The 26,119-nt window shown below is 38.9% G+C and overlaps 1 protein-coding gene across 3 annotated transcripts in view; it reads left to right on the forward strand.

Moving 5' to 3' along the window:
* LOC104360138 (synuclein alpha interacting protein) overlaps positions 1 to 26,119 on the forward strand; it is an 89,248-nt gene that overhangs the window by 48,657 nt on the left and 14,472 nt on the right. For all 3 annotated transcript variants that reach the window (XM_042787967.1, XM_042787966.1, XM_042787968.1), the window contains exons 4-8: positions 7,531 to 8,393; positions 10,117 to 10,296; positions 13,369 to 13,482; positions 18,747 to 18,872; positions 22,767 to 22,936. In XM_042787967.1, the coding sequence (XP_042643901.1) occupies positions 7,531 to 8,393; positions 10,117 to 10,296; positions 13,369 to 13,482; positions 18,747 to 18,872; positions 22,767 to 22,936 (1,453 nt within the window). The remainder of the gene's footprint in view (positions 1 to 7,530; positions 8,394 to 10,116; positions 10,297 to 13,368; positions 13,483 to 18,746; positions 18,873 to 22,766; positions 22,937 to 26,119) is intronic.

Below are 26,119 nucleotides of genomic sequence, written 5' to 3' on the forward strand. Positions count from 1 at the left end.
CTGTAAGTTATTAATAAATTAAAACTGTAAAACAGTGCCACCTTCAGTTAAAAATTGTTAAATATGATTTCACTGATATTAAGAAAACAGTAAATAGATATTCAGAACTGGTTTGGATTATCAATCTATGTCCCTTATGTGAACATTCCTTCTTCCATCTCTTGGAGCCCCAATATTGCTGCCAGTGTTAGAGATAAATTGGTGTTAACAGCATTGAGGAATTGTCTAAGTTTCCCTAGTGTTGACAACACCTCAGTGTCTGTATACAAAGTCAGAATCACAGTGCTCTAGATGGACCTGGAATGAGTACAAGTCTTAATTGATCCAAGAGTCGCTGTTGAAGTCATATCACAAGGAAGACGCTCAGACATTTCTCTCAGAGGACAGTAAAACTCCAAATGTGAAACTCTGTATATACTTACTGCAGGTCCCCAGATGATTATATAGTACATGAGCAATATGGTGAAATACTACATTTTAAAAAATATTGAATAGGTATTGGTAGTTGTCAGTGCTAATCCCAGGCTTTCTTAATGGGGATGATAGAAAGTGAAGTAAACTGCACAGCAAGTGAATTCTTAAAGCAAGGAGGAAGAGTTTCAGATAAAGGAAAGTAATTTTAGTGTGTTCATCTTTTGGTAGCAACGGAGTCAACCTCACAGAGTTTGTACTCATTTATAGAATCATAGAATCCTAGAATGGTTTGGGTTGGAAGGGACCTTCAAAGATCATCTAGTCCAACCCCCCTTTCATGGTCAGGACCATCTTTCACTAGACCAGGTTGCCCAAAGCCTCATCAGGCTTGACCTTTGAACACTTTCAGGGATGGGGCATCCACAGCTTCTCTGGGCAACCTGTTCCACTGTCATGCTACCCTCGTTGTAAGGGTGCAAGACCTTGCACTTGGTCTTGTTGAACTTCTTGAGGTTCACATGGACCCAGTCCTCAAGCCTGTTAAGGTCCATCTGGATGGCATCCCTTTCCTCAAGCGGACCAACTACACCACTCAACATGTTACCATCCACAAAGTTGCCTAAGGGTGCACTCAATCCTACTGTCTATGCCATTAATAAAGATATTGAACGGTACCAATCCCAGTAAAAATTGAACATGGTTTCAGCCCAGAGGGCAACTGAGGACCACACAGCCACTTGCTCACTCCTTCCCCTTCAGAGATGGGGAGGACAAAATAGAACAAAAGGTTTGGGGATCAAGACAAGGACAGGGAGGATTGGCTCACCAGTTATGGTCAGGGGCAAAAGACAGACTTGATTGTGGAAGAAAAAAGAGCACAAATTTATTTTGAACACCCTCAACGCTAATTTTCCAGTCAAACATAGTAAGACAGTGAGAAATACAACCACATGTTGAAAACACCCTCCCACCACCCCTTCCTCTTCCTGGGCTCAGCTTTGCTCACGATTTCTCTATCTCCTCCACTGCAAAGGTCAGGGAATGGGGGTTGTGGTTAGTTTATTGCCCATTGTTTCTTCTGCTCCTTCCTCCTCAGGGGGAGGACTCTTCACACTCTTCCCCCGCTCCAGGATGGAGTCCCTCTCATGGGAGACAGGCCTCCATGAACTTCCTCTAACATGAGTCCTTCCTACAGGCTGCAGCTCTTCATAAACTGCTCCAGCATGGGGTCCCTTCCATGGGCTGCAGTCCTCCCAGCAACAGACTGCTCCAGTATGGGCTTCCCTCAGAGTCCTGGCCCTCTTTGAGCACAGCCACCTGATCCAGCATGGGGTCCGCCATGGACTTCAGGTGGACATCTGCTCCACTGTGGACCTTCATGGGCTGCAGGGGGACAGCCTGCCCTCTCACCATGGGCTGCAGGGAATCTCTTCTCCGGCACACATTCCTACCCCTTCCCTTCTTCCTTCAAACTGACCTTGGTGTTTGCATTAGGTATTTCCCTCACAACTTCTCCTCCTCTCAGGTTCCCCTTCTTAAAGATGTTATCACAGAGTCACAGCCACCATCACTAACTGGCTTGGCCTTGGCCAGAGGTGGGTCCGACTTGGAGCTGGGGGAGCTTCAAGAAGCTTGTCACAGGGGCCACCCCTGTTGCCCCCTCCCCAGCTACCAGAAACCATCCCCACATAAACCCAGCACAAAACCCCTGAGAAACACCACTCATTACTAATCTCCAATCGAACACTGAGCTGTTGACTGCAACACTTTGTGCATGGACATCCAGCCAATTCCTTTTGCATCAAATAGTCCATCCACAAAACCTGTCTCTCCAAATTAGGGGTGAGAATGTTTCAGAGGACTGTGTCAAAGGCCTTACAGAAATTGAGGTAGATGGCATCAGTAACTCTTCCCTTGTCCGCTGATGCAGTCACTCCATCATAGAAGGCCACTAAGATTAGTCAGGCATGGTCTACCCTTGGTAAAGCCTTGTTGACAGTCTCTACTCACCTCTCTGTCATCCATATGCCTTCACATAGTTTCCAGGAGAATCTGTTCCACAGTCTTCCCAGGCACAGAGGTGAGGCTAACCGGTTAGTAGTTCGCAATGTCCTCCTCTTTACCCTTTCTAAAGGGTAAAAATTGAAGCCTGAATGGTAAAGTAGTTTCTTGTGTTGTCAGCAAGCGTAGAGAGTACCTTCCAATATTGTGTACTGGGAGTTCTCAAGTACATACTCACAAGGTTTTGAGGTAAAAGCCTCCAGTGTCTTTTGTCTCTGTCAGTTTTGCACTTCGTTTCTGGTCTTGCTACTTCGTGCAGGCAGGCAATGTTCTTTCAGGGTGGTTGCATCTTCATCATAGCATAACTTAAGTCAGAAGGCACCTCTGAAGGCCATCTTGTCTATCTCCCTGTGCTGAGAGCAGTTCCAGTTACAGCAGATTGCTCAAGGACTTTGAAATAAATGCTTCAGTAAAGAACATTGCAACCAAGTTATTTTGGGGAAGTGTTACTAAGGTAGCAACCATAATGCTCCCACTTTGTCAGCAAGGAATAACCGTGATTCAACCTCAGAGGTTCATAGACCATTGGAGGGTCTGTTAGGCATAATAAAATCAGCAGATAGTCTTACCATAGTCCAGGACTCTCAGCTCCAGAGCCCATGCAGCTTATTGTTCCTCATTAATCACAATTTTACTGTGGTTTGTGACTGCACAGGTATGGAGTTCATAGAAAACAAAAGTTGAAATACAGAGAATTTAGAATTAGATGAGTCTAGATGCAGATCAGGTCATTAGGTGGAAGCATTAATGACATTTTTGACTGATAACTGTTTGGATAAAGTGAAGTCATCTAGTTTTTCTCCAGGACTGTGATTCAGCACAGTTGTCTATAAGATATTACTCTCCATCCTGAGAAGGAACAGAGACAGCAAGCTAAAAAGTCTCAAGGATTTAATTGAGGAATGTAGTATTGTGATGGGGATCACTGGTTGCCACCTGCTGAAGAACAGGAGTGGATTGATACTTTTTTTCATTCCTGTTAAACCTGTGTGTAGGTGTCAGGTGACCTAATAGAGCAACATGGACTCAGTTGCCAACTGGTCTGCAAATGGCTGAGATCTTTACTGCCATTTTCCTGCTTGCCTGCACCACTGCCTGTTCTATGTCCCATCTGTTCAACAGCAGCATTCATGACTACAGAGCATTGGTCAAAGCGTAAACATAAATGAGTCCATAGTGGCAGAAACACACTGTTAGGAGTTTGACCATTTCCTCAGTCAGTCCTCTTTGAACGTGAGTCATTCTGGGTTCATGAAAATCAGGCATAGCAACATACTCAAATACCACCGCAGTATGTTCATTTTGTAATGGTACTGGTGTGTGATATACATCCTTTTGTAACCTTCTATTTCTGTCACCAATGACGTAAACTTCATGAAGCCATCATTATTTAAAGAATATTACTGTACCCATATTCAAGGAAACAGGCTCTTGCATGCACACCAGCAATTCATTTCAGTAGTAGTTTCTTTATAGAGCTGAAGTAAAAGCTGAGTTCTTTGTTATTTTCATTATACTCAGGACAATTTGAAAGTATTCTGATGTTTGGCATTAAATTGTAAGTATCACAGAAACTGCCTGTCACAAGGGTGAAGTTTCATCTGTGCATGAGGTAGTCTTTCTGGTTGGACAAATCTCATATAGTTACCCTGTAATTCTACAGAAGCTCGTATGCCAGATAAAACTCCCACTCTCACCTCCCAATGCCCTACAGAGATGATGTTGAACAATGCTCTGAAGTCAACAGATGGAATTGGAAACATGTTATAAGGAACTGTTTGAGAAAGTTCAAGGTAAATCTTTATTCCTAAAATAAATTCCAATTAAGTGATTAAACTGCAAGAGAAGTTGTCTCCTAATTGTCCCCTTTTCTGATTATTGGCCCCCAGTAGTTCTAGGACACCAATAAATGAATGAATAAATGAATAAATGGAGCAATAAGCCTACAGATCCTCTTTATTCGCATTTTGCACAAAATATGGTGAAGAACTACTTTTGCAAGTTTGACTTTGCAATTTTTCATCAGATACTCTTTTCTTAAGTGCCAAGGAAATGCTTTGGCACCTCAGGTCTATCAGACAGCACAACAGTTCTTTACTGATGTAAATGAAGTCTCCCCACTTTTTGTGTTCCTCTCTCTTTTTACTTTAGCAACACAACAGTGGTTTCACCTTAAATATCTCATATTAATGAATAAAATTTAAAGAAATAATTTTGACAATACAGGAAAAAAAATTCTCATCACCTTTTGACATTTGAGATACCGTTGCACAGAAGAGATATGGCTTATCCAAGATTATACCGGAATTATTTGTTGGATTCTGGAATCAACCTAGTGGCTCCACATTCTAGTCCCCTGCTTTAAATTCAGATCATCCTTTACTGTTGTTTATAAAAGAATGAAACAGTATTTATTTGACCCAGACTTCCAGTGGCCCCGTGCCTGAGTGCATAAGTATGGAGAGATGAGCAAGGGGCTTTTCCCCTGGAGCAGCTGTTGAAGACTACTCACATAACTCCTGCTGTGCTGGTGCCTTGGAGGACATAGGCAGCACTTACTTTTCCTTCTTCAAGGAACAAGCATCTGAAAACAGAATGGAACAGATTCAAGCCGTTCCCTGGTCCACTCTGGCCTGTAGTTTCGGTGTTGTGTAGGGAGAAGCCATGCTGTAACTGTCTAAGCACTGATGCAGCCTGTACAGCACCCAAGTAGAAAACAGCACAAAGAAGGATTGTGTCTACCAGTCTGACTTGCTTTCTTCTCTACTGCTGTGTGGTTAAATATTATATTCTAATCCTTCACTAAATGAAGAGTAAATTCAACATCCAAGTTCAGTGAAGAATATGTTTGTAAGTCAGTAAAAATATTGCTAACTGTTCTCAGTGTTCCAGTTTGTTTTCTGGAAAAACAGTTTGTAAAGAGATGTTGGAAAGAGAAACAATGAAAAAATGGAAGGACCTCACTCTGCTTTAACTGTAATGAAAGAAAAGAGAAATACATGACTTAACAATGATCTGAGACAGACTTGTAACAAAGGTCATCGCTGCTTTGCAGTGTCCAATTTGACAATTTTTTCATCAGTGGTTTATGTAAATGCGTGTTATTAAGCTTAGAAAATGGAGAAAGCCAAGTAACAAAATAAATGTAAGCTTAAATAAAGTGACGACAAACAAAATGTTGATGCCTTTTCCTCTGTCTAGACCCCTGTGTTGAAAGCAGTGTTTTCATAAAACTCAGACAGAATTCATTTCCATACTGAGTGCTTAATAGTTCCTGTCAGAAGAAAACAGCTGGGAAACATATGGTATCCATTTCCCTGTATCACTTGGAAAAAATTTCACATGTAAATAAAACCAACATAAAAGTGTAGGCCTTTGAACCTAGAATCTTATACAATACATAAATACGTTAGTACAGTACGTTCTTTGTATTGGCCCACTAAGTTACATGCCTTTTGATTATTATTATTTTTATTTCTTCTTCGGAAATGTATTCTTAAGCGCTTCCAAAAGTATTAAGGTAATTTTCAGGCATCCTTAACTACTAAGCCATACTAATCTTTCACTTCATACATTAATGTTGCACTGAAAGTGTATATATCTGTTTCCTTAGGAGGGTGTTCATGGCAAATTGTGTCTTTTGACCACAAATTAGATCCCACTGATACGCAGTTAGCACGTGTAATAAATCTGCCTTGTTTAAACAGTATTCTTGACTTTCAGAATGCATTAACTCATAGTGTAGACTGAAAGGGGCATAGAAACTGCCTGAAGGCTTTAGTGGTTTTAGTGCCTTCCCTCAACTGAAAATAACAAAATAAGGAGAACTCTTTGCCAGAGTTCCACTGATTATGGAGATCATAAATCTCACCAGCTGGGACTGTGTGAAAGAGTACAAGTTCAGTAGGATTAAGAGTTCAGGTGCCTTGAGCTCCCTTTCTTCTCTGCAAGTCAGATTCACTGATCAGCTTCCATTTCCTGCAGTTCACTGATATAATGGGCTGAAATGTCCAGAGGGGTGTGTGTGTGTGTGTACATACACAGGCTATATATGTAAGGGGTGGAAAGTTTGACAGAGAAGCCCAACCTAGAGAGGAGAAGTGGAAAAGGAAACATCGTACTTGAAAAAGTAGGCTTAATTTTCAGATCAGAGAATCACAAAATCATTTAGGTTGGTAGGGACCACTTGAGATCATCTGGTCCAATGACCTTGATTGAGCAGGGTCAGCTAGAGCAGGCTAAGACCAACACTGTGTCCAGTCAGATTCTGAGTATCTCCACAGACTGAAAATCTACAATGTCTCTGGGAAACCTGTGCCCGTGTTTGACCAGCTTCACAGTAAAGAAGTGTTTTACTGCGTTCAGATGGAATCTCATGTGCTTCAGTTTGTGCCCCTTGCCGCTTATCCTGTCAGTGGGCACCATGGAGAAGAGCCTCACTCCCTCTTTTTCATTGCTTCCTATTATGTATTTATACACACAGATAAAATTCTTCCTGACCCTTCTCTTCTCCAAATGGAACAGTTACAGACTCTAGTCATTATTCTTATGAGTTTTCAGATCTTGTATGAAAAATACATCTCCCAGAGATAACAGGACTTAAAAAGTAAATTGTTGTTACCATTGTTAAAACAAATACACTAAAAAGTTTTGACTAACCCTTTTGTTGACCTCCCAGAAAATCATCCTAGTCTTATGATGAGTCTCCATGCAATAAAAAAAAGCAGAGCACAAACTAGCATAGTTGGACAAGACCACTGTAAATGCCATTAGGCTCTTACTGATGTCCTTTATTTGATTGCAACAACTTTATTTGTAATTTTTGTAATTTATTTGTAATTGATTACAATGTGCGTCCTGTTTGAAGAAAGTTTCTTTTCAAATTCTTCCACTGTCTTGATAGAGGTGCCATTAAATCTGCTTAAATATGAATGGAGCATGTTATCATGTAACTCTTGCTCCTGGTGTTTGGCCAGGTGTATCTTTAAAGCATGCTATAACATGTCACACGTCTGGTAGTAATCACTTGTAAATAACATTCCTCTATTTCTCTAGTTTCCAGCAGCAGCTGGAATTGTGGAGTCTCAACTCTTATCGGAAATGCACAGAAACCAACAGGAATTGCAGATGTGTGCAATAAATTTAGACCAGTGAAGAGGGTTTCTCCATTAAAGCACCAGCCAGAAAGCTCTGAGAACAATGAAAGTGATGACCAGAAGAACCAGAAGGGAGAATACCAGAAAGGCAGTGATTCTCAGTCTGCACCTCCAAATGATGACCAGAGTCCAGGAGAAGGGGAGAGTATTAAAAGCAAAAACATCGAGCCCGCTGTTCTGCTTGGGGAGCTGGAGCACTATGACCTGGATATGGATGAAATTTTGGATGTGCCTTATATTAAATCAAGCCAGCAAGTTGTTCCTTTTACAAAGGTAGCTCCTGAGAAAAAACTTTTGGGTGTATGTTCAACAGTGAATGGTCTTAGTAGCAAGACCTGCTCTGCAGGCAACACAGAGAACTCGCCTGCCAGCGGGACACAGTTCTGTGTGCTGTCTCCTGTGAAAGGCTCTCAGCTGAGAAAAACGCAGCCCATTGTCCTTGACCAGCACAAGCATTTAACAGAAGAATTAGAGCTTTCCCAGCCTTTAGTTAAGTGTAGCTCAGTCCATGAATCTGAAGCCCAGGGCAAGGGCTTCCTCAGCAGGACATTCGTTGATCCTCATACTCACAAAACTGAGAAGACTATGCCAAACTGCCACCTGAGGACTTTCCACCTGCAGACGGCAGTGGCAGAAAGCAAGCAGATAGAGGAACTGAGTATGAACTGGAGCAGTGCAGGGGGACCAGAAGAGAGGAGTGAAGAGGTGAAAAAAATTAAGAGCATCTTAAACATTGTGAAGGAAGGCCAAATATCTTTGCTGGTAAGTATCATCTTTTTCATAAAGCACATAGAATAAGGGTGATCCGTGATGTGGTTTATTAAGTCAGCAAAGCTGATGAAGTGCATATTTTGAACCGTTGCCCTTTTTATCTTGTACTTTCCTTAGAAATTGACCATATGGGCTTCCAAAGGGAAAGTTTTAAACTTTAAATCAAATGCTTATCAAAACCAGGATACTAGTTTTACATAAATGTGGCCAGTATAGCTAGTTTATGCAGTACACTGAAATTGTATAGAGGGCAGGCATTTTAACTACTGAGATTGCTTAAATATTGAATTTAAATCTTAATTGAGTTTTGCCTTTCACAACGTTTGTGGGCCGCTTTGTTCAATTATTGCTGGTTTACCTCAGTTGTTATTTAGAGGCTGATGATGGGAACAGAGGGGCTTCTGTTGTATTCTGATTATTATTCAGGAGTGTTTATGCTGCCTTGTTGCAGCAGCATTCTCAGGCAGGAGCTTTCTCTAAAGCCTCATTGGCCTCTGACCCATATGAAGTTTTTTAGTAAATTCTAGCACTGTGATCAGGCACTATCAATGATGGTTTCCAAAGTAACTAGATGCAAGTTAACACAATGATGCAGAGCATGTGATCTCCACTCAGAACGGCTGGTGGAGGCACAGTGTATGTACAAGAACTGTTTTTGTTAGATTTTTGTTTAGCTTCCTTGTTTACCAGTCTAGCTCAAGCACAAAGGCAGGCTATTAACATAGCAGAAAGAACAAAGGCAGATATTCAAAGACTAGACAGAGGCAGAAGAGAATATTAGGTTGCTCAGTAAGAAATAAAAGCGAATTAAATTCACTCTGAAATAGGAGGGGGGGGAGGGGGGGGAGGCGGGGGAGGAGAAGAGACCACCGTAGGTAGGTAGATGGAAAGAAAATGTGTCCTTTTTCCAAAAAGGTCAAAACCTCTGGATGAATAGGACTCATTGAACAGTGTTCTGGCAAGTCTGCACAACTCTAGGAATTTATCACTGCTACTCATTTACTCTGTCTCCCTTCTTCTGTTTTCCTCCTGGTGTTTCTCAATACAGATGTTTTGTCTCAAAACTAGATTTGAGCAGAAATAATGTATTAGGTCATGGTTGTGTAGTACTTCGGGTAAATATTCCAACAAATTTTTTCATGGAAACAAGCTATCAAATAAAAGTCTTCTGTCATGTGTTTTAACTATATTTTAAATTGTGCTTAACATAAACTGCCACTTCTGTGATGAGCAAAATTATTCAGGAACTTTTTTTAGGACTTTTGGATATTTTCTGTTCAATTGTTCATCAATATAATGCAAATAAAAAAATAATAATAAAATCAGAGAAACCAAACACAAAATAGACAGAAATTATGAAACTGTGGGTATTTTTGCAGCTACTTCATTGATCAAACTAGTACAAAGACTTAAAGCTACTCAGGAGCTTGTACTGTTGTATGACAACTGCATGTGAAGGAGAGAAACTGCCGTGAATCAAGCCAGTGAGCATCCCACCTCTATCTTTTTGCTAATAGTAGTCAAGCTCTGTATGGTGAAGTGAAAAGCTCCTGGTTGTGAGTTAGAAAAGAACATGCCTGTGAGGAAACATCTTTGTATTTGGCTTGTGTCTTGGTGTGTGAGACTTAATGTTCTGTGTATCTTTTTATCCTTAGCTGTAACTAATGTAATGCTTTTCTTCTTTTTTTTTTTTTTTTTTCTTTTTCTTTAACAGCCACATTTAGCAGCAGATAATCTGGATAAGATCCATGATGAATGTGACAACAATCTGTTGCATGTAGCAGCATCAAAGGGACATGCAGAATGCCTGCAGCATCTCACATCTTTGATGGGTGAAGACTGTTTGAATGAACGAAACATTGAGCAGCTAACTCCAGCTGGATTAGCAATAAAGGTAACTTTGTCTCTGCTGTAAGGTGACATAAAGGTCATTTAGTTTCCTTTTGTGACAGCAGTGGTATATCCAGCAGGATGTTATTCTTCAAGCATTTTGTTAAGTAAGAGCAAAAATAACTGTTGGCTGGTACCACATAAACAAATAAAAATGGATTACTATGCAGGTTACAATATCAGCTGTGTAACATTGATACTTTATATGTTGTTCTCAATGAATATACATTCATTTTTAAATTAGTTAACTGACTAAAAATATTTGTTACATTTTAAGGAACTTTTATTTAACTCAGTCTCATTTGTTTCTTTAGAGAGAATAACAGTTTCTTGGTTTTTTACAAACAGGGGTATAATCTTGTAAGACAAGTGTGAGAACATGTTTACAAAGCATAAACCTCTGATCTGCATCTGGAGTTGAAACTTCTTGGTTTTCTAGAACAATCACATCAAAGTTAAAATGTATATGTTATGGAACAATCTGTTAGAAACTGCAAAAATTAATGTCAAAGCTTACAGGAAAACCTGTAAGCTTTGACATTAATTTTCCTTATGTAGGAAAATGTGAAAATTATTGGTGTTGCTGCACTGAAATAAAATGTAGTGGTGTACAGGAAGGCTGATAATTTAACCATACTGATTCTGGTTCTTTAGTAAGTGAGATTGAATGGTTGAGTGCCATTCCTTTTAGCCACTAAGTACCTTAACAAGAAACAAGGAAAGGGGCGAAATATAATACAACATTTTCTGGGTTTTGCTGGGGTTTTACTGTTATTTGCTGCTTGGGAAAACTTCAGCGAGTGACAGAGGACTGGTGTATTCCAACCTGCCAGTTTGCATCTTTGAGACGCCATTTCAGTCACCTGTGGCCCTGGTGCACAAGTCAGGGTTGGTTTTCTTTGCTTTTTGTGGTACAAGCCATATGAATATAAAATTAAACTGATATCTAGTTTTACTAATTAAATGCTATTATAAAAGTAAGGTGTTTAGCTTCAATATTACCCATGTCCAAACTGAATAGTTACAATCTGCCAATTTAAAGTCTTACAACTTTAGTTGGAAATAATTTTCTTTCTTATTTTTTCAACCTAGGTATATAATATGTTTATAAGCAAACAAAACCTTTTGTCTTTTTCTCCAGAAAGGTTAGCTTTTTAAATCACTGGTTCCTTTAGTTTCTATAATACTGGAGTATGCTTTGACATTCACAGAAAAGTGTGTAAATGTAATGGAGTTCTTCATGTAAGTGGGGGTGCTCAGGCCCAAGTGTTTCTAATGATGACCTGCATGGCCAGACTTGTCCTGGATCATTTCAAATTTTTATGAGAGCCTTAAAGTTATCTGACATAAATCAACTTTGTAGCTCTTGATTCTCACTCCCAAAGTATTTTTGCACACTGATAGAATGGACTTTATTCTTCTTGCTCTTACTTTATATCATTGTAACAACCATAATGCTATACCATGTTGGGCACGCTTATGTTCCATAAGTATGATGACTATCAGAACACAAGAAAACTTGTATGCAGGAACACAAATTTCCATGGAAGATAATTTCAACAATATAGTGGTGATGTATAACATTTCTCAGTGAGGAATTAATTAATTTAAATTCATTCTTTCAATTCAAGACATTTTCTGACCTTGAGCTATGAGCTAGGAAGAGAAAAAGGAATGGTATGTTATAGCCAGTCACACCGTCATATTGATAGTTTATTTTAACTAACTGTAGAGAAATCCCTTCCAGGTTAGAAAAGTTATCTTATTTAGCAGGTACTTAATTTGATTAATTCTTTACCTAAATTTTAAAAATACAAAAATATTTTACTCAGTTGTGATACAAAGGAAAACAAAAGAAAAAAATACATAGTTAGTCATCCTTACTAGTATTTGAACCCAAATATGATGAGGGGGCTTTTTCTAGAATAATAAAAGAATATGAGTAGTTTCATTGATTTACTTTATTACTGAAATTAAGAGAAATAGAGGAAAGTAACTAAAGTAAAATGGTATGCATTTTTGTGTTTATATACATACATTACATATGGAAGGAATAAGACAAATACCAAATTAATTTTATTCCAATTTTTCTCATGTAATTTTAAATGGGTTAATATTTATTATATTCATCTCCTTAATTTTAAAAAAATTGAGATCTGAAGTGGATATTTCTGTCCTCATTATAGCTTTTTCCATTTTATGTGAACAAACAACTTTTTATGTTATGTATGTTGACCTCTGTGAAGTTTTGGCTTAGCAATTGAAATACTTGTTTCAGCTGTAAAGAATATAATAGCCTTTATGAACATCAGTGTTGAAAAAATAAGTAAGAGCACGCTGGAATGTAGGTCATGCCAAACTGCTTTTACCAAGATGCCATCACTGAAAAGGGGCTGCAGCAAGAGAAGCTGCTAAACTGTCTTTCCTTTACACAAGCATGCTCTGAAGAAAATGTTTATCTGTTTCCACAGCATCTACATCCCACTCTATTGTAACTTGCAAACTACTAGGAGTGTGCATAGCAGCTTGGGAATCTTGAGACTAGGCTGTAAAAGGTGTTCAGGGCAAGAACCATCTCCTTGTTTGTGTTGGTATAGTACCTACTACAGATAGGTCCTAATCCACGAGGATTAGGTGTTCACATACTACATCCATAAGAATAATTTAGGAAGCATGCATTTAATTAGTGATCAATGAAGACCTGAGTTTGTAGGAAGACTGTTCACTCTATTCCAGCAAATGATCTCATGTAGACATTGAGCCATGCTGTACAAGTGATGGAAACAGAACTATGATTTTGCTCTGAACAATCTGAGAGTAGGGACCAGATTGTTTATGTAGTACTATTGGACTGCCACTTTCACATTGCCACATTGGCTATAATCAATAGGCAAACTATAATGGATCCAGGACAGCAAGATAAACAAGTGCACTACGTGACAGCAGATAAAAGAACACATTTTCAAACAAACTGGAATTTCATAACATTTTAATAATTCTGATAAGCTTTTTCCCTGTTTAGTAGGTGTGTTTAGAACTGAAACAGCTGGAATTTAAAATTTTTTCATTTGTTTAGAATGGTCAGCTGGAGTGCGTTCGATGGATGGTGAGCGAAACAGAAGCTATTGCAGAATTAAGTTGCTCAAAAGACCACCCAAGCCTTATTCATTATGCAGGTTGCTATGGCCAGGTATGACTTTAACTTACTTTTCCAAATAGATTATTTAGATGCTCATACAAGAATTTCAATATAAAGCATATTTATCATTTAATGCCTTATAATTACAGGTGTTCTTAATTAGTTCAAATATAGCAAAATCTTTTCCCACTTAATCTGTGTGGTTTTTTCAGTATTTTCCCTCTAAAGTTTACTTTTGGTTTGGTTTGTTTTTTAAGCTTTAAGTAATGGCTAGGAGAAGATTAGCTGGCATATTAGGCCAATCTATCAATCCCAAGAAATCTAGGGAGATTAGCTGTCATGATCCCTAGAGAACTCCTAGGACACATCAGAAAGTCACCAAATATTTTGGGATAGTTCACATTCTCTCTCCAAAAGAGACTAAGCACAAAAAATTTTGGCAAATTTTGACAATTTAGGAGTTCAATATACTGGCAGTGATGTGTGGTGAAATTTGAACATCATCTGTCTAGCTGTAGCCAGTTTTATTGAGAATTACATATGAAAGTATGTTGTAAATCAATCCTATTCCACACCTAACTTATCTATAAATCTGATGATGAGAAACCATGAGAAAGCATTTCAGTGCTTTACTAATGTCTGGGGAAGCATATACCACTTAATCGCACCACATTCTCTTCCCACAAAGTCTGTTTTTCCTAAGTAGACCTTGCAGTAACCCCTCTTCAAAGGACCTTCTCCAGGATCTACTACACAAGGAATAGTGATTGGTTATTCTTCTCTAATCTTTTTGGCAGATGGGCCACTTTATCATGCAGTTTCTTCAACAGTCATTAAGGATAAATGAAGAAAACCCACCATGTTTGTGCTAATGCTTTTTTCCCTTAATTGTTAAGAGAGAACAAGCAAAATGTAACCACTAAGAAAATTATCTTTTTCTTTCCTGTACAAGTGTGGTTGTCTCATTCAATGCCATAGAATTATTGTGGCGTATTTCTGCTGTTAGCTGATCCTGTCCAAGCATGAATTTACTGGAGTTGGAAGGAAAAAGAGGGGGCAGGTTTGGAAGGCTATGGAGCTAGAAATCTATCCTTTCTCCTGCTGTTTCCATAGGTGCACAGACACCTTTATTTCTCCGCTCACCTACTGTGCAGATGTTACTGGTGCAAGTTAGGACCCTGCTGGATATACTGCTTGTTTGCATACTGCTTTCTGTAACAAGTTTGGCCTGTAAACCCTAGCTCTGAGTATAGGGAGTCTGGGAGCCAGGTCAGAACTGGATTCAAGAACGGCGTGTTTGCTACTGGGAAGAAAAAGTTTGGAAGAGAAAGTTTCTTGTGAACTTACATTCATATCTTCAATTGATTAGCCTGATTTTGTCCTCATCTCTAAAGATATTTATACCAACTAAATCCATTGATGCTTTGGTTTTTTTCAGTGAGCTATGCTGTCTACTGCCAGTAACAGATCTGGTGGACTTTATCTAGGTTCTTTTCAAAGCAGGACAGAAGCTCTACCAGTTAAGAAACACCAGCTACAATCAGCCACCCGTGAAATTTAAAAAGGTGATAGATAAATTGCTGGCAAATTTTCTTAGTTAGCTGAATGCCAAAGAAAGTTAACATGTAATGTCAATTATCTTTTTTTTAATAATACATAAATATCTTGCAAACATGAGGGAATGTTGAGGCTGAAGGGATGCCAGAGTATCTTACCCAACTGTGTTAAGAAAAAAAAACTTTTGAGAAATTCAAATGCATAGTTGGCGCTATCCTCGAAGCTTTAATTTATTCTACCATTACTTACACAAGAGATAATCCATGTAAACACTGGTCTTGGCAGAATTACAAGAGTAATATTTTTACAAGGAAGACCTGTTACTGAATCATTTTCTAAAAGAGTCAGCCCATCCCTTGTTTCCCCAGGCATTAGACATGCGCACCGTATTTTTCTTCAGTAAATACCGTTTAGAACCGGCAGCAAAAGGGAGTTCATAGCAAAGCTCCTATGTTAAAGGTCATCAAACCACGGTCACGGCCTCACTCCAAAGACATCTCAACAATATTATATTTTTCTAATGAGAGAGGGAACGTATAAGTTCATCTGATGGAAAAGGAGAAGAGCTTAAAGTCAACCCGTAGCCTGGTCAGCATACACCCTAGCAAGGGCTTCTTTCAGCATGTGATTATGCAAGAAACGACCATCACTTTGGCGGGCCTATCCCTGCGAGGTGTAAGTCATGGGTATGTGGCAGATTGTGTACCAGCTGTGTCTGGCACAGTCACCGTGGGACAGAAAGGAGATGGTAGTAGAGTCCTAGGTGCACACAGTAGGTCCTGACTGAGAGCTGCACAGGGCTGTAATTTCTTTCCAAGATAGATGCTATGGTTGCGTGGACTGCACAGATATGAGGCAGATGGTGGGGAATGCCAAGGGTTTGTTGCCTTTGAGCTCCAGATAGTTTAGGGGGACTTTGGGGAACCAGAGGTACCGTATGACTGGGGACCTAAAGGGGCGTTCTGTGCACCACTTGGTACTGGTATAGTACTAGAGAGTGTAGTGGGGAGGAATGCGTGACATTCAGATATGCATATGCCCAACAGCTCACCTTTTTTGCACCTCGGGATGTTTGCTTTCCTCTCTAATGTAGTTTCTGCAAGGATAATGTGTTGTTTTCACTCACTACTACTCCTCTACTGGGAAGGGCATCTTATTCAATTAATATAAAGTGATGGGGCTAGGATTAGCTGTAGAGTCAGTACTCTTCACCATGCTAATCCTTCCATTTGTAGTCCATTTAATTATTTAAATGGTCTTCATCAGTTGTTCTTTCTGCTCCAAAAGCTGGCTGATGGAACCAAAGTCTGCAGCCTGTCCCAAAACAGGAATTACCTATTGTGACATTTTCCCAGAATCTTTTTGTAAAGAGGTTTGAATTATTGTAGGTTTAGAATATGCCAGAGGGATGTTAACAACTGCTACAACATAAGACCATTTTAGGTCTTAAATTTATCAGATATACAGAAAATTCATGGGTATTTATCAGTTCCTGTTACATAACAAATATGTGATTATCTTCCATTATCTTAATCTTATTAATATTCTTATTATCCTTCATTTTGTCTGAATAAATTGAGTTGATGACTATAAACCTATTCCTAAGAACACTTTTCTTCCAAATAAATATTGTGTTACTAAAGCGATCCATGGTATATTTTGATATATGATGTTTTCATTTTCCCTAGATGTAAGTGAAGGAAATAGTTGTTTTCTTTGCTTTTTGCATAGGATACATTTGTTAAAAAAAACATAGTCATTTGAGAGAAACATAAACTGTTTGAGTAGGCCTCTCTGCCTGTGATCAGTTGCTGCACAGACAGTTCTGAGTACAGATGATTGCATTTAGCCATCCATGCACTTTATTTCTGTGTTGATAAATGACTAGAAAGCATCATTTGCTCCACACTGATTATGATCGTGAAATCACAGAACATGCTTAACATTCTGGTCCCTATTATGTTCCAAAGAAATATATAATTTCAAAGCTATAGTTGTCTTCCAATTCTGCAGAGGAGTTTTGCTAAAATATTTTTGTTTTAATTATTAAAACATAAGGGCAATTCATAGGAGTAGTGTAATCCTTCTTCACTGCTGGCCAACACCACAGGCATCTTGAGAAATTGCTCAAAAGTATTTTAAAAGGGATATGTGATCTGAAGTCATCTCTCCATGCTGGCTGTCAGCTGTATTGGGCGTTCAGCCAAGGAGAAGTAAAAATACCTACCCCTTCACCCTGTAATAAAAACAGAACTGCTGTTAAAGTGGAAATATGAAGAAGATAAATTCCAGACAGACTAGCCCTCTGAAGTAGTAAGCAGAGATCCAGGTGCTTGAATCGGCAGAATCATTTGGAGGATACTTAAAAGAGTCTGAGGATCCATCTCCTTTTCATTGACATTAAAATTTCCATGGTACTTTTACACAAAATAAGAAAGGTTTATACCCAACGTTCTTAGCTAAAATTTCCTTTCCTCATTTTTGTTCTTTCACTTTTCTACTTGATTACTGTTCAGAGTCCTAGACATGCTTTCAGTACTGTTTTAATTAGGTACACTTCACTCTTACAGAGCCATGTATCTAACTGTGGGCAACTATGTGCTTATGTATCACTGAAGCTACTGCAGTGCTGCAAGTTAAGTCTGTGCATTGGTGTTCGCCTCACCAACACTAGAATCTACAAAGCTCTTTTGAACTAGAGCTCGTAGCCAGTATAACACATGATAGATGTCAACAGAAGATAATAAAAAATACAAGTTTATGTAAAAAAGTTTTAAGATAAAATGTAATTTATTATTTTCAGCTATTCTGATGCAAAAACTGGGAGTACAGCTGTAGTCAGATATCCTTCAATGGACCTCACTTTCTAATACAATCTATAGATTCATTCTAGATTTTCAATATGTATCACATTCAGCAGGGCACAATGAAATTTAATCTGGAGAGGCATGGAAGATTCTGAAAGAGAAGATTTTTCCTTAAATAAACCCACTGGGGAAAACAAGAAATAAAGTAAGCTTAGTGCACATATACAAACTCTCTGCTGTTAGAAAAGAATACCCATATAAATATGTATTACACCCGCATACAGACAAAAAGCTATGTTAAGAACAATTAAGATGGCACATCAGTTTTGGTTTCTAAACTTTCATTTGCAAGTTTTGTGGTCCAACTCTACCCATCCTCCCCAACATGTAGCCACATACAAATGGTCCATTAATCAATACACTGGGAGTTCACAATAGAGAGATTTGCTGGGTTTAGTTGTGTTACTTCTCCTGTTGCATAACAGCCCAGAGCTGGGGCGTGATGATAGGTTGGAAGAATCTAACTGCTCAGCTCTGTGATCTGCATGTGCTCCTGTTTTAATTTTCCAAAGAGGATTGTGAAGTTTCACCAAATTTCACAAGCTGATTATCAGATTGACACATAGGCTTCTGCCTCAGGAGTCCTTTCCAACATACAGGCATGCATGCTTTTTAATGTACAATTTCTCAGAATGTGTTACAGTACTCATATTTTTCTTATTATGTCTTTTTATAAGACAAAATAAAGTATTTCAGCTTCTTTTCTTGGGAAAACAAAACAAAATGAAACAGAGGCAGACTCATGACACACTAAGTCTTACAAAGTTAAGAGAGACTGAAAACAAGCATTGGACAGCATTTCTAACAGATGGCATAACCAGTATTATTCTAGTGTGTTTATCTTTTAATTATTTCTTAGCTTTTGTGACATCTCTTTCTCCTTCCCCTTAGGAGAAGATCCTTCTGTGGCTTCTCCAGTTTATGCAAGAACAAGGGATTTCACTGGATGAAGTTGACCAGGATGGAAATACTGCTGTTCACATAGCTGCTCAGCATGGCTATCTAGGATGCATACAGGTAGAATGATGTCTATATCAGAAATCTATTTACATCAAACTTGAATGACAACAACCATTAAAATGACTATAGGAGAAGATACAAGTGGATATAATTATTGGTACATGAACTTATGCTGGAAAGAAGAACTTTAAACCAGCAGGGCTCAGACTGAAATACTGAAAAGCTCTTGTTTTTTGGATCTATTCTCAATTATGCTATTGTTTGCCTAAAGTAACTGTTGCATTGCAAGAAGACAGCATGATTGTATTGTTTATACATATAAGCAGCTAATGTGTATGGTTTTTTATTAAGAAAGGGCAGCCAGTGTAGACATGCATACACTTCTTACTGTTCTGATATTTTCCTTATGGTTCTTTTTCCAGTTAATGGTTGTAGCTCTCTGGCTTACGGGAATTCTAACAGATAAATTTCTTGTGTGTTGAAGGATTTCCACTCTGAGTAAACAATCCTTTCCAGACTTGTAATCTTTGAATGTATTTATGCTAAACAATGCATCGTGACGGTGATTTCTAACTAATTATCAATGAATCAGCCTGACCACTGAGAGCCATATAGTTGTGTTGTATCAATTCGCTGAAAGGGATAATTTTGTCCTGCTGAGAAGGCTTACACAACTACAGTACTTTTGGGAGGCAGATCTGAAAAAAACAGTTTAGATACCTCTGTATAGTACCAGTGTTCAGTGCAGACATACCAAAAAAGCTGTAGGGTTGAACTGTGTGGCTAGGTGAAGTGTCTCAACTTTGCATTGAATTGCAGATGTCCATCTCTGTCCATCAAAGTTACTAGAACCATTAGTCACATGAATACATTTCAGTATTTGGTGTTGTCAGCACTTTGAGTGAGAGCTGTTTGGACAAGACATAATAATAAAATTATTCCAGAAGACTGCAGAAAGATATTTGAGACATAAATTAGTCATTGGAGAAAAATAGATAAAAGAATAAATAACTACATGACAGAAAGGCAAGAAATAGAAATCAAAGTGATCAAGTCAAGTAGGGGAGGAAAACATATCTAGGGAGTAGTAATTCTCAGAGTCTAAGCACTCACATATATATATATAAGGAAATATGTTAATCCTGTTACTACACATGAACTGCTCCACAGCACCTCTTAGGCCACTGCAAATACATGAGATTTGTATTCATTCAACCAAAAGAAATATGGCTAGTCAATTCTCACTAGCTAACTTCTTCAGAGATCTAAATATATTTGTGCACACTGTTTTTTAAAAAAAAAAAAAAAAGCCAGTTTGAGAGTCTCACGCAATAAAAAAAGAAACACGGGTAACAGTTGAGCTGAACAGATTTGAAAAGAATACAGTCAGATAGATTTGGAGGACCTGACCATCTGCATTTTCTCATTGATGTAACATGTCTTTCTTTTAAAGATGTCAGGAACGGACCCTGTACAAACTCTTACAAGAATAAAATAAACAAAACATCACATCTGTGCTAAATCTAGTGTGTTTATTGTAGACAGACAATTGCTATGATCAGTTGAAAAAAAGTGGATAGAAGAAATGTTTATCATGTACTAATGGGGAGCACTGTTGTGATGGGGTGTGTTAGTTAGTGTTGCTAACTCAACAGTGCCTCATCAAGATGTAAAATACGTTTGCAGGAGAAATGAGAATTTGCAGGAGTAGATGATTTTGAACAGAGTGGTGACATCTGCAGGCTATTTTCATGGGTAAAACTAAACCAGAAAGAGAATAGCCCTGCTTTCCCCATGAAGAATGAACCTTAATAAATGGCTTAGAATTCTCAAGATTATTTTATTGTAGATAAATATACAAATAAACAAGTGTTTTGTCTTGAAGTGGAGCCATGAGGAATAAATCATGAAAATATCTAATGACAACAAAGATTTGCAATGTTAGTAATGTCACTTCAATAACATCTCACAGTCTTAAGTGTAGTTGATGTTTTGTGCTGTGAAACAAAATAAACCTTCTGCCCAGTAAGCTTATAGTCTAATTTAAAACAACGTACAGTGAATGATGTGGTAAAGAGAAGGAAGTGATAAAGGAGGCAGGGAGATTATATGTAGCAGTACAAAAGATGGAGGGTCACAGGCTGTCAGTGATTCCCTAGGCCTCCCATTCACTGTGTTTATGAGCAGGTGACACTCCTATCATGTTCCAAGTTACAAGTCTGCTTCTGCAGGGTCATAACTCTCCCTTCTTTATTTGCTTTATTGGCAAATTAAACCAAATTTATTGACATGAGATGCAGTGCAAGACTGTTCATAAGTTCCCTTTGTCAGCAGATGTCGGGCTCTCTGTGCCTGCTGTTCTGAGTCAACAAGGCCACTCTGTGCTAGATGGCTTACCAGCTGTGCTTGAATAAGTCAACCAAGAGCTCTGCCATGCAATTCCTCTTCTGCATGTGTATGTGTAATGTTAATGATGATGTAGTTTTTGGATGCGTTATGATTTTGTTCAGAATTTTTTCCAAGATGCTAGGAGCAATGTGTGTCTGAACATTGCTGAGAACATTTAGGTCCTATTCTAGGCTGTCCAGTAAAGCAAATACTGCATAACACTGGTTATCACAAACACCAGAAAGTGTGAAAGTTTGGTCTCAATTCTTGCTTCAATTATTGGGTGTCTTGACATTAGGCTGGTGGAACTTCTTTTGCCCATACAACAATCTGGATTCAAATCCCAGAGGTAAGTCAAATGTCATGCTCACAGCCTGGACAGTTCACCAACAACAAGCTCGAATTCTCCACTAGTACTGTGTGTAACACAGGGATGTACATCAGAGTATAAGCCATTATTTTTTGTTTCAGTACTAAAAGCTGACACGTATGTGAGTGTCTCTTTAAAAGAAAATAGGGGGTAACCCAAGCAAGTGCAAAGCAATGAGACTTCTTTCAACATTAAAAAAACAAAAACAAAAACAAAAACAAAACAAAACCACACACTAAAAAAACACATCTAACCAGCCAGATTGAAAAAAATCATTCTACAGATTTCTTTCTGCAAAAAGAAATCTGTGCCTGTCTGACCTAAAAGAAATTGTTGGAAAGTATTTGCTATACGTTTCATATCCAAACATCACTTGACTAAGAAATCAGGACATTGAGACTGCTGTTGTTGAGTGTTTTAAACTCAGAGGTTTTTTTGTGGTAGGAAATTGAGAGCTAAACCACAAGAGGAGTCAGCAAATATTGTAGCCAAGACGTTCCTAAAATGAGATTCTAAGAGTGTGTTGCAATGTCTTCAAGTGTAGAGATCCAAAGAACAGCAGATACCAGGCCTGGTAAACCATTACAGCTAATCACCACCCTCTATAAACTGTCTAGCAATGTGTTCACACCTCCCTGGACCCTGATGTTATCTATCATGGATGTCCTTCGAATTGCACTTGCCTATGTCTTCATTTCTAGGTCTACCATGTGCAAAGTTAGCACAATGTTCAGTAATGCATAGAGAGGTACATCTGAAAAAGTTTATTACTGTGGCTCAGGAGAGAATCAATAGGTGTGTAAATCTAAGTCCTCTGTTGTCATTTGGTTGTCCCACTCACTGTATGAATGCTTCAAGTCATGCTATGCTGTACAAACAAAGAAACAGAAAATAAATAAATTAAATAGAAATGCAAGAGAAGAGGAAGGAAGAATATAGTCTTTTTATAGTTCTGAACCACAGCTCACTCTTCTATGTTATCCTTGCACATGAGTGATAGATTTTGGTGTTATGTGTTTTGAGTTCAGGCTGCATACAGACTGGTCAGTGACTGCTTTTTGAAAATTATTGGCTTAGACCAACATCATCAGGCATTTTATTCAGGATTGCTTTTCATCCAGACATTTTTGTAGTTGGCCAGAAGTCACAGCAGAGACTTACAAGTGTCAATGTTTCCTTTTGTGTTTTTACAGACATTGGTTGAATACGGAGCAAATGTCACCATGCAAAACCACATGGGAGAGAAACCCTCACAAAGTGCTGAGCGACATGGGCACACCATGTGTTCCCGCTACTTAGTAGTTGTGGAGACATGTATGTCATTGGCCTCTCAGGTTGTCAAGCTCACTAAGCAGCTGAAGGAGTAAGTGTTTCATTGTTAGCAGTGAGAACATTCTTAAAACAATACACTACTTTGTCTTCAATTTATGAGCATTGTCTGTTTTCTGCTTCTCATATGTAATATTAGCAAGTCATATTTCTACCTTAGTTTTCTACTCTTTCCTGCTCCCAAGCATTTGCCCCTTCACCTTTATCAGCTCAGTTTTTCACCTGTTCTCTTTGTGACAGTTTGCTGTGGATATAGATGAAAGGAGTGGGAGTGGGAAAGGGTATGTATGAAGTGATCTGGTCCCATTTCCCTTTGCATACCTTGGGATCACATTATTACAGATCATAATTTCTCTTTTCATAGCATGCTTTTATATACAGTGAGTGGCTCTTCCCAGTTTGTAATGCTGAGTGTTGATGTTGGGAGGAATAATGGAAATAGTAGTTGGAGGGGGTTTTTTGGACTTGGAAGGTCACCAAAGACCACAGTCACTCAGGAAATTTGTTCTGTTTTTTCTCCATAGGAGCTGCCTTTAATATTTTAGTATGTTTTTTAATAAACGTTCTGTAAAGAGCCTGCTATTTTGAAAAATGCATTTATGCAATTGCTTCAATTTATTGTAGGTGCAGTTACTGTGGCACAGCGTGTCAGTAGGTTAGGTTCATAAGATAAGACTCTTAGATGCCATCAGCACTGACTTAATGTTGTTTCAACTTAGATACATGGTCCAGAGCTTGGCAGCTACCACAAGCCATGAAGTGGCTTCTGACAATTCCATGTTTTGAGGAGACCATATAATTTTATGCAAGCAGCGTGTGGGTAATTAGAGTGGGTATAAATTACAAGACTGTTAGCAGGGAAGCTGCAGGGGTGGCCTCTGTGAGAACAGGTGAGGGGCTGCCCTTTGCTGGATGGAATTGGTTCCAGCTGGCTCTGCAAAAGACCCACTGCAGCACACAGCTAAGCCCATCAAACAAGTTGGTGGCATGTCTGTGAAAATGTCTTTGAGAAAGGTCAGAAAATGCCAGAGATGGGGAGGTAACAGGAAAGTGACAGAGGGAACAGCAAGGGCAGAGGAGCAGGAGCTGCACCATGGTGGGGCAGACACACCCCCAAAGGGACTGTGGCCCATGGAGTATCCCTGCTAGAACAGGTACACCCCTTGAAAGGACTGCAGATAATAAATAAGTCCGCACCAGAGCCAGTGCTTTCCCAAATGGTCTACAGCCTGTAAATAACCCACACTGGAGCACAGGAAAAAGTGAGGAGGAAGGAGCAGCAGAGAGAAACTGCTGCACAGGAACACTGCCCTGTGCTGCTCCTTACCTCACTGAAAAGACCTGGGTTTAACCTGCAGCAAGGACAAGCGGGGAAGAGAGGTGTTTGGGGTGAAGCCTGAGAATGAGGGAGAAGAGAGGCTTGGAGTGCGGATGAACCTGGGAGTGAAGTTGATCCTGGAAAAGGGGAGAATAGGTGTTCTAATTGTTTGTCCTATATTGTTTACCAATACCTGAATCAATAATGAAATATTTATGCTAATTGGCAGTGAATTAAGTTAAATACCCCAAGTTGAGTATCTTTTTCCCATGACAGTAATTAGTAAGTGATCTCCCTGTCTTTATCTTCGCCAATGAGCTTTTTGCCTCTGTTCTTGTTTTCTGCCACCATCTCACTGACAGATAGGGGCAGTGAGAGACCAACTGTGTGGATGCTTGGCTGCCAGCTGGGCCCAACCCATTACAGTGATACAATATTTAGTTTCAAACTGGGTGTCTTGAAAAAAAGAGTAAAAATTATCCTTTATTGTTAATTCACCCTTTTGGTATAACCCGGTACCTATTTTGTACTGCTTTTACAACAAAAGGAGTGTGTAGTAGCAGTCCTCTCTGTCATTACAGAATACCTCTCTGCATTTGAAGTATGCTTATTTTTATGTTTGTACCTCTAAATTTTATATTATAAATTATATATAAGGCATATATATATTATATATAAATTATATTATAAGGCATTTTCTCTTTGTGATATCCACACTCTTCTTTTACATTTGTACTGTCATAAATACAGTCAACTAAGGATTATTACAATTTTCGTAGTTCCATAATTTTACAGTCTGACACTATTCACTGGAGATTTCAGAGTACCAGGTGTTTTGTAGTTGGTTCGTTTGCTGAGAAATACTAGAATAGACAAATCAGAACAGAACAGAACAGAACATAGGGTATTTCCTGAGTAGCCTGCATTAGCATCTGACTCATCTCAATATATAATGAAATTTATTTTCCCCATAGCTCAGCAGAAAAAAACTGCACACACCAGGCAGTAGAAGTGACAACCACAGATTCTCTGTGTTTCAGTTGTCTTCAGTGTTCACCCAGTACTTCATATAAGTGTTACCTCTCATACAGAAAAGAAAGACTTGTTATGTCAGTCAGCAGGCTGTTTACTCCCATAGAAATAGTCTAGTTCTGACTTTCCTGACAAAAGCATTAGCACTTTTCCAAGACTTCCCCCTTTTCATCTCATAGACTTCATACATAATGAGTCATTTAAATGATTCTTATCTGGCTCCTGATGGGCGCCTTTGCTTGTCTCAGCTGGAGTTAAATCTGCTTCCCTTCAGCAGCCTGTTTTTTCAGGCTTCAGATTTAACACTGGTAAGTGCAGCAGCAGCCTTTTCTTCGCCTTCTACAAAGAGATGTGTCTTGTGCAACTCTGTTGCAGTTTACAGGGGCAGTGAAATGTTATATTTGCTGCTTGAAAGAACAGCTTCTGCATGGCTATTTGGACTTCAAGCCTCAGGCTGTGAGTGGCTGTGATAGAAGCAATGGACCATGTTCAGAGGCCCGTGTCAGAGGGTATGATGGAATAAGACTTGCTGTTTTGCAGCCTCATCCTGCATAAAATTCAAAGGGTCATACAAAGTACATGCCTGGGGCAGCTTCTCAAGGGGCCTTAACTCTAGCATAGCAGGAGAATTCATTTGCTACAGCACCTCTGAAGATCCTGATATCATCAGATGACAACAGCTGAAAGTCCAGTTTACAGTCTGTCACTTCAGACTACTGTTACATAGGAAGAGCCCCAACCTGGGCAGCTGAGCTGGCTTTCCTGTATTTTCTCTGCCTACTCCTACTGGTATTAATGGGCATTGTTCTAGAGACAGAGGAGTTATGATTGTATCATGATGGATCGAATGGTCCATATCAACACAGA

Source organism: Tyto alba, unplaced genomic scaffold (assembly GCF_018691265.1).
Source record: "Tyto alba isolate M040663 unplaced genomic scaffold, T.alba_DEE_v4.0 Super-Scaffold_13, whole genome shotgun sequence".
Taxonomy (NCBI): domain Eukaryota; kingdom Metazoa; phylum Chordata; class Aves; order Strigiformes; family Tytonidae; genus Tyto; species Tyto alba.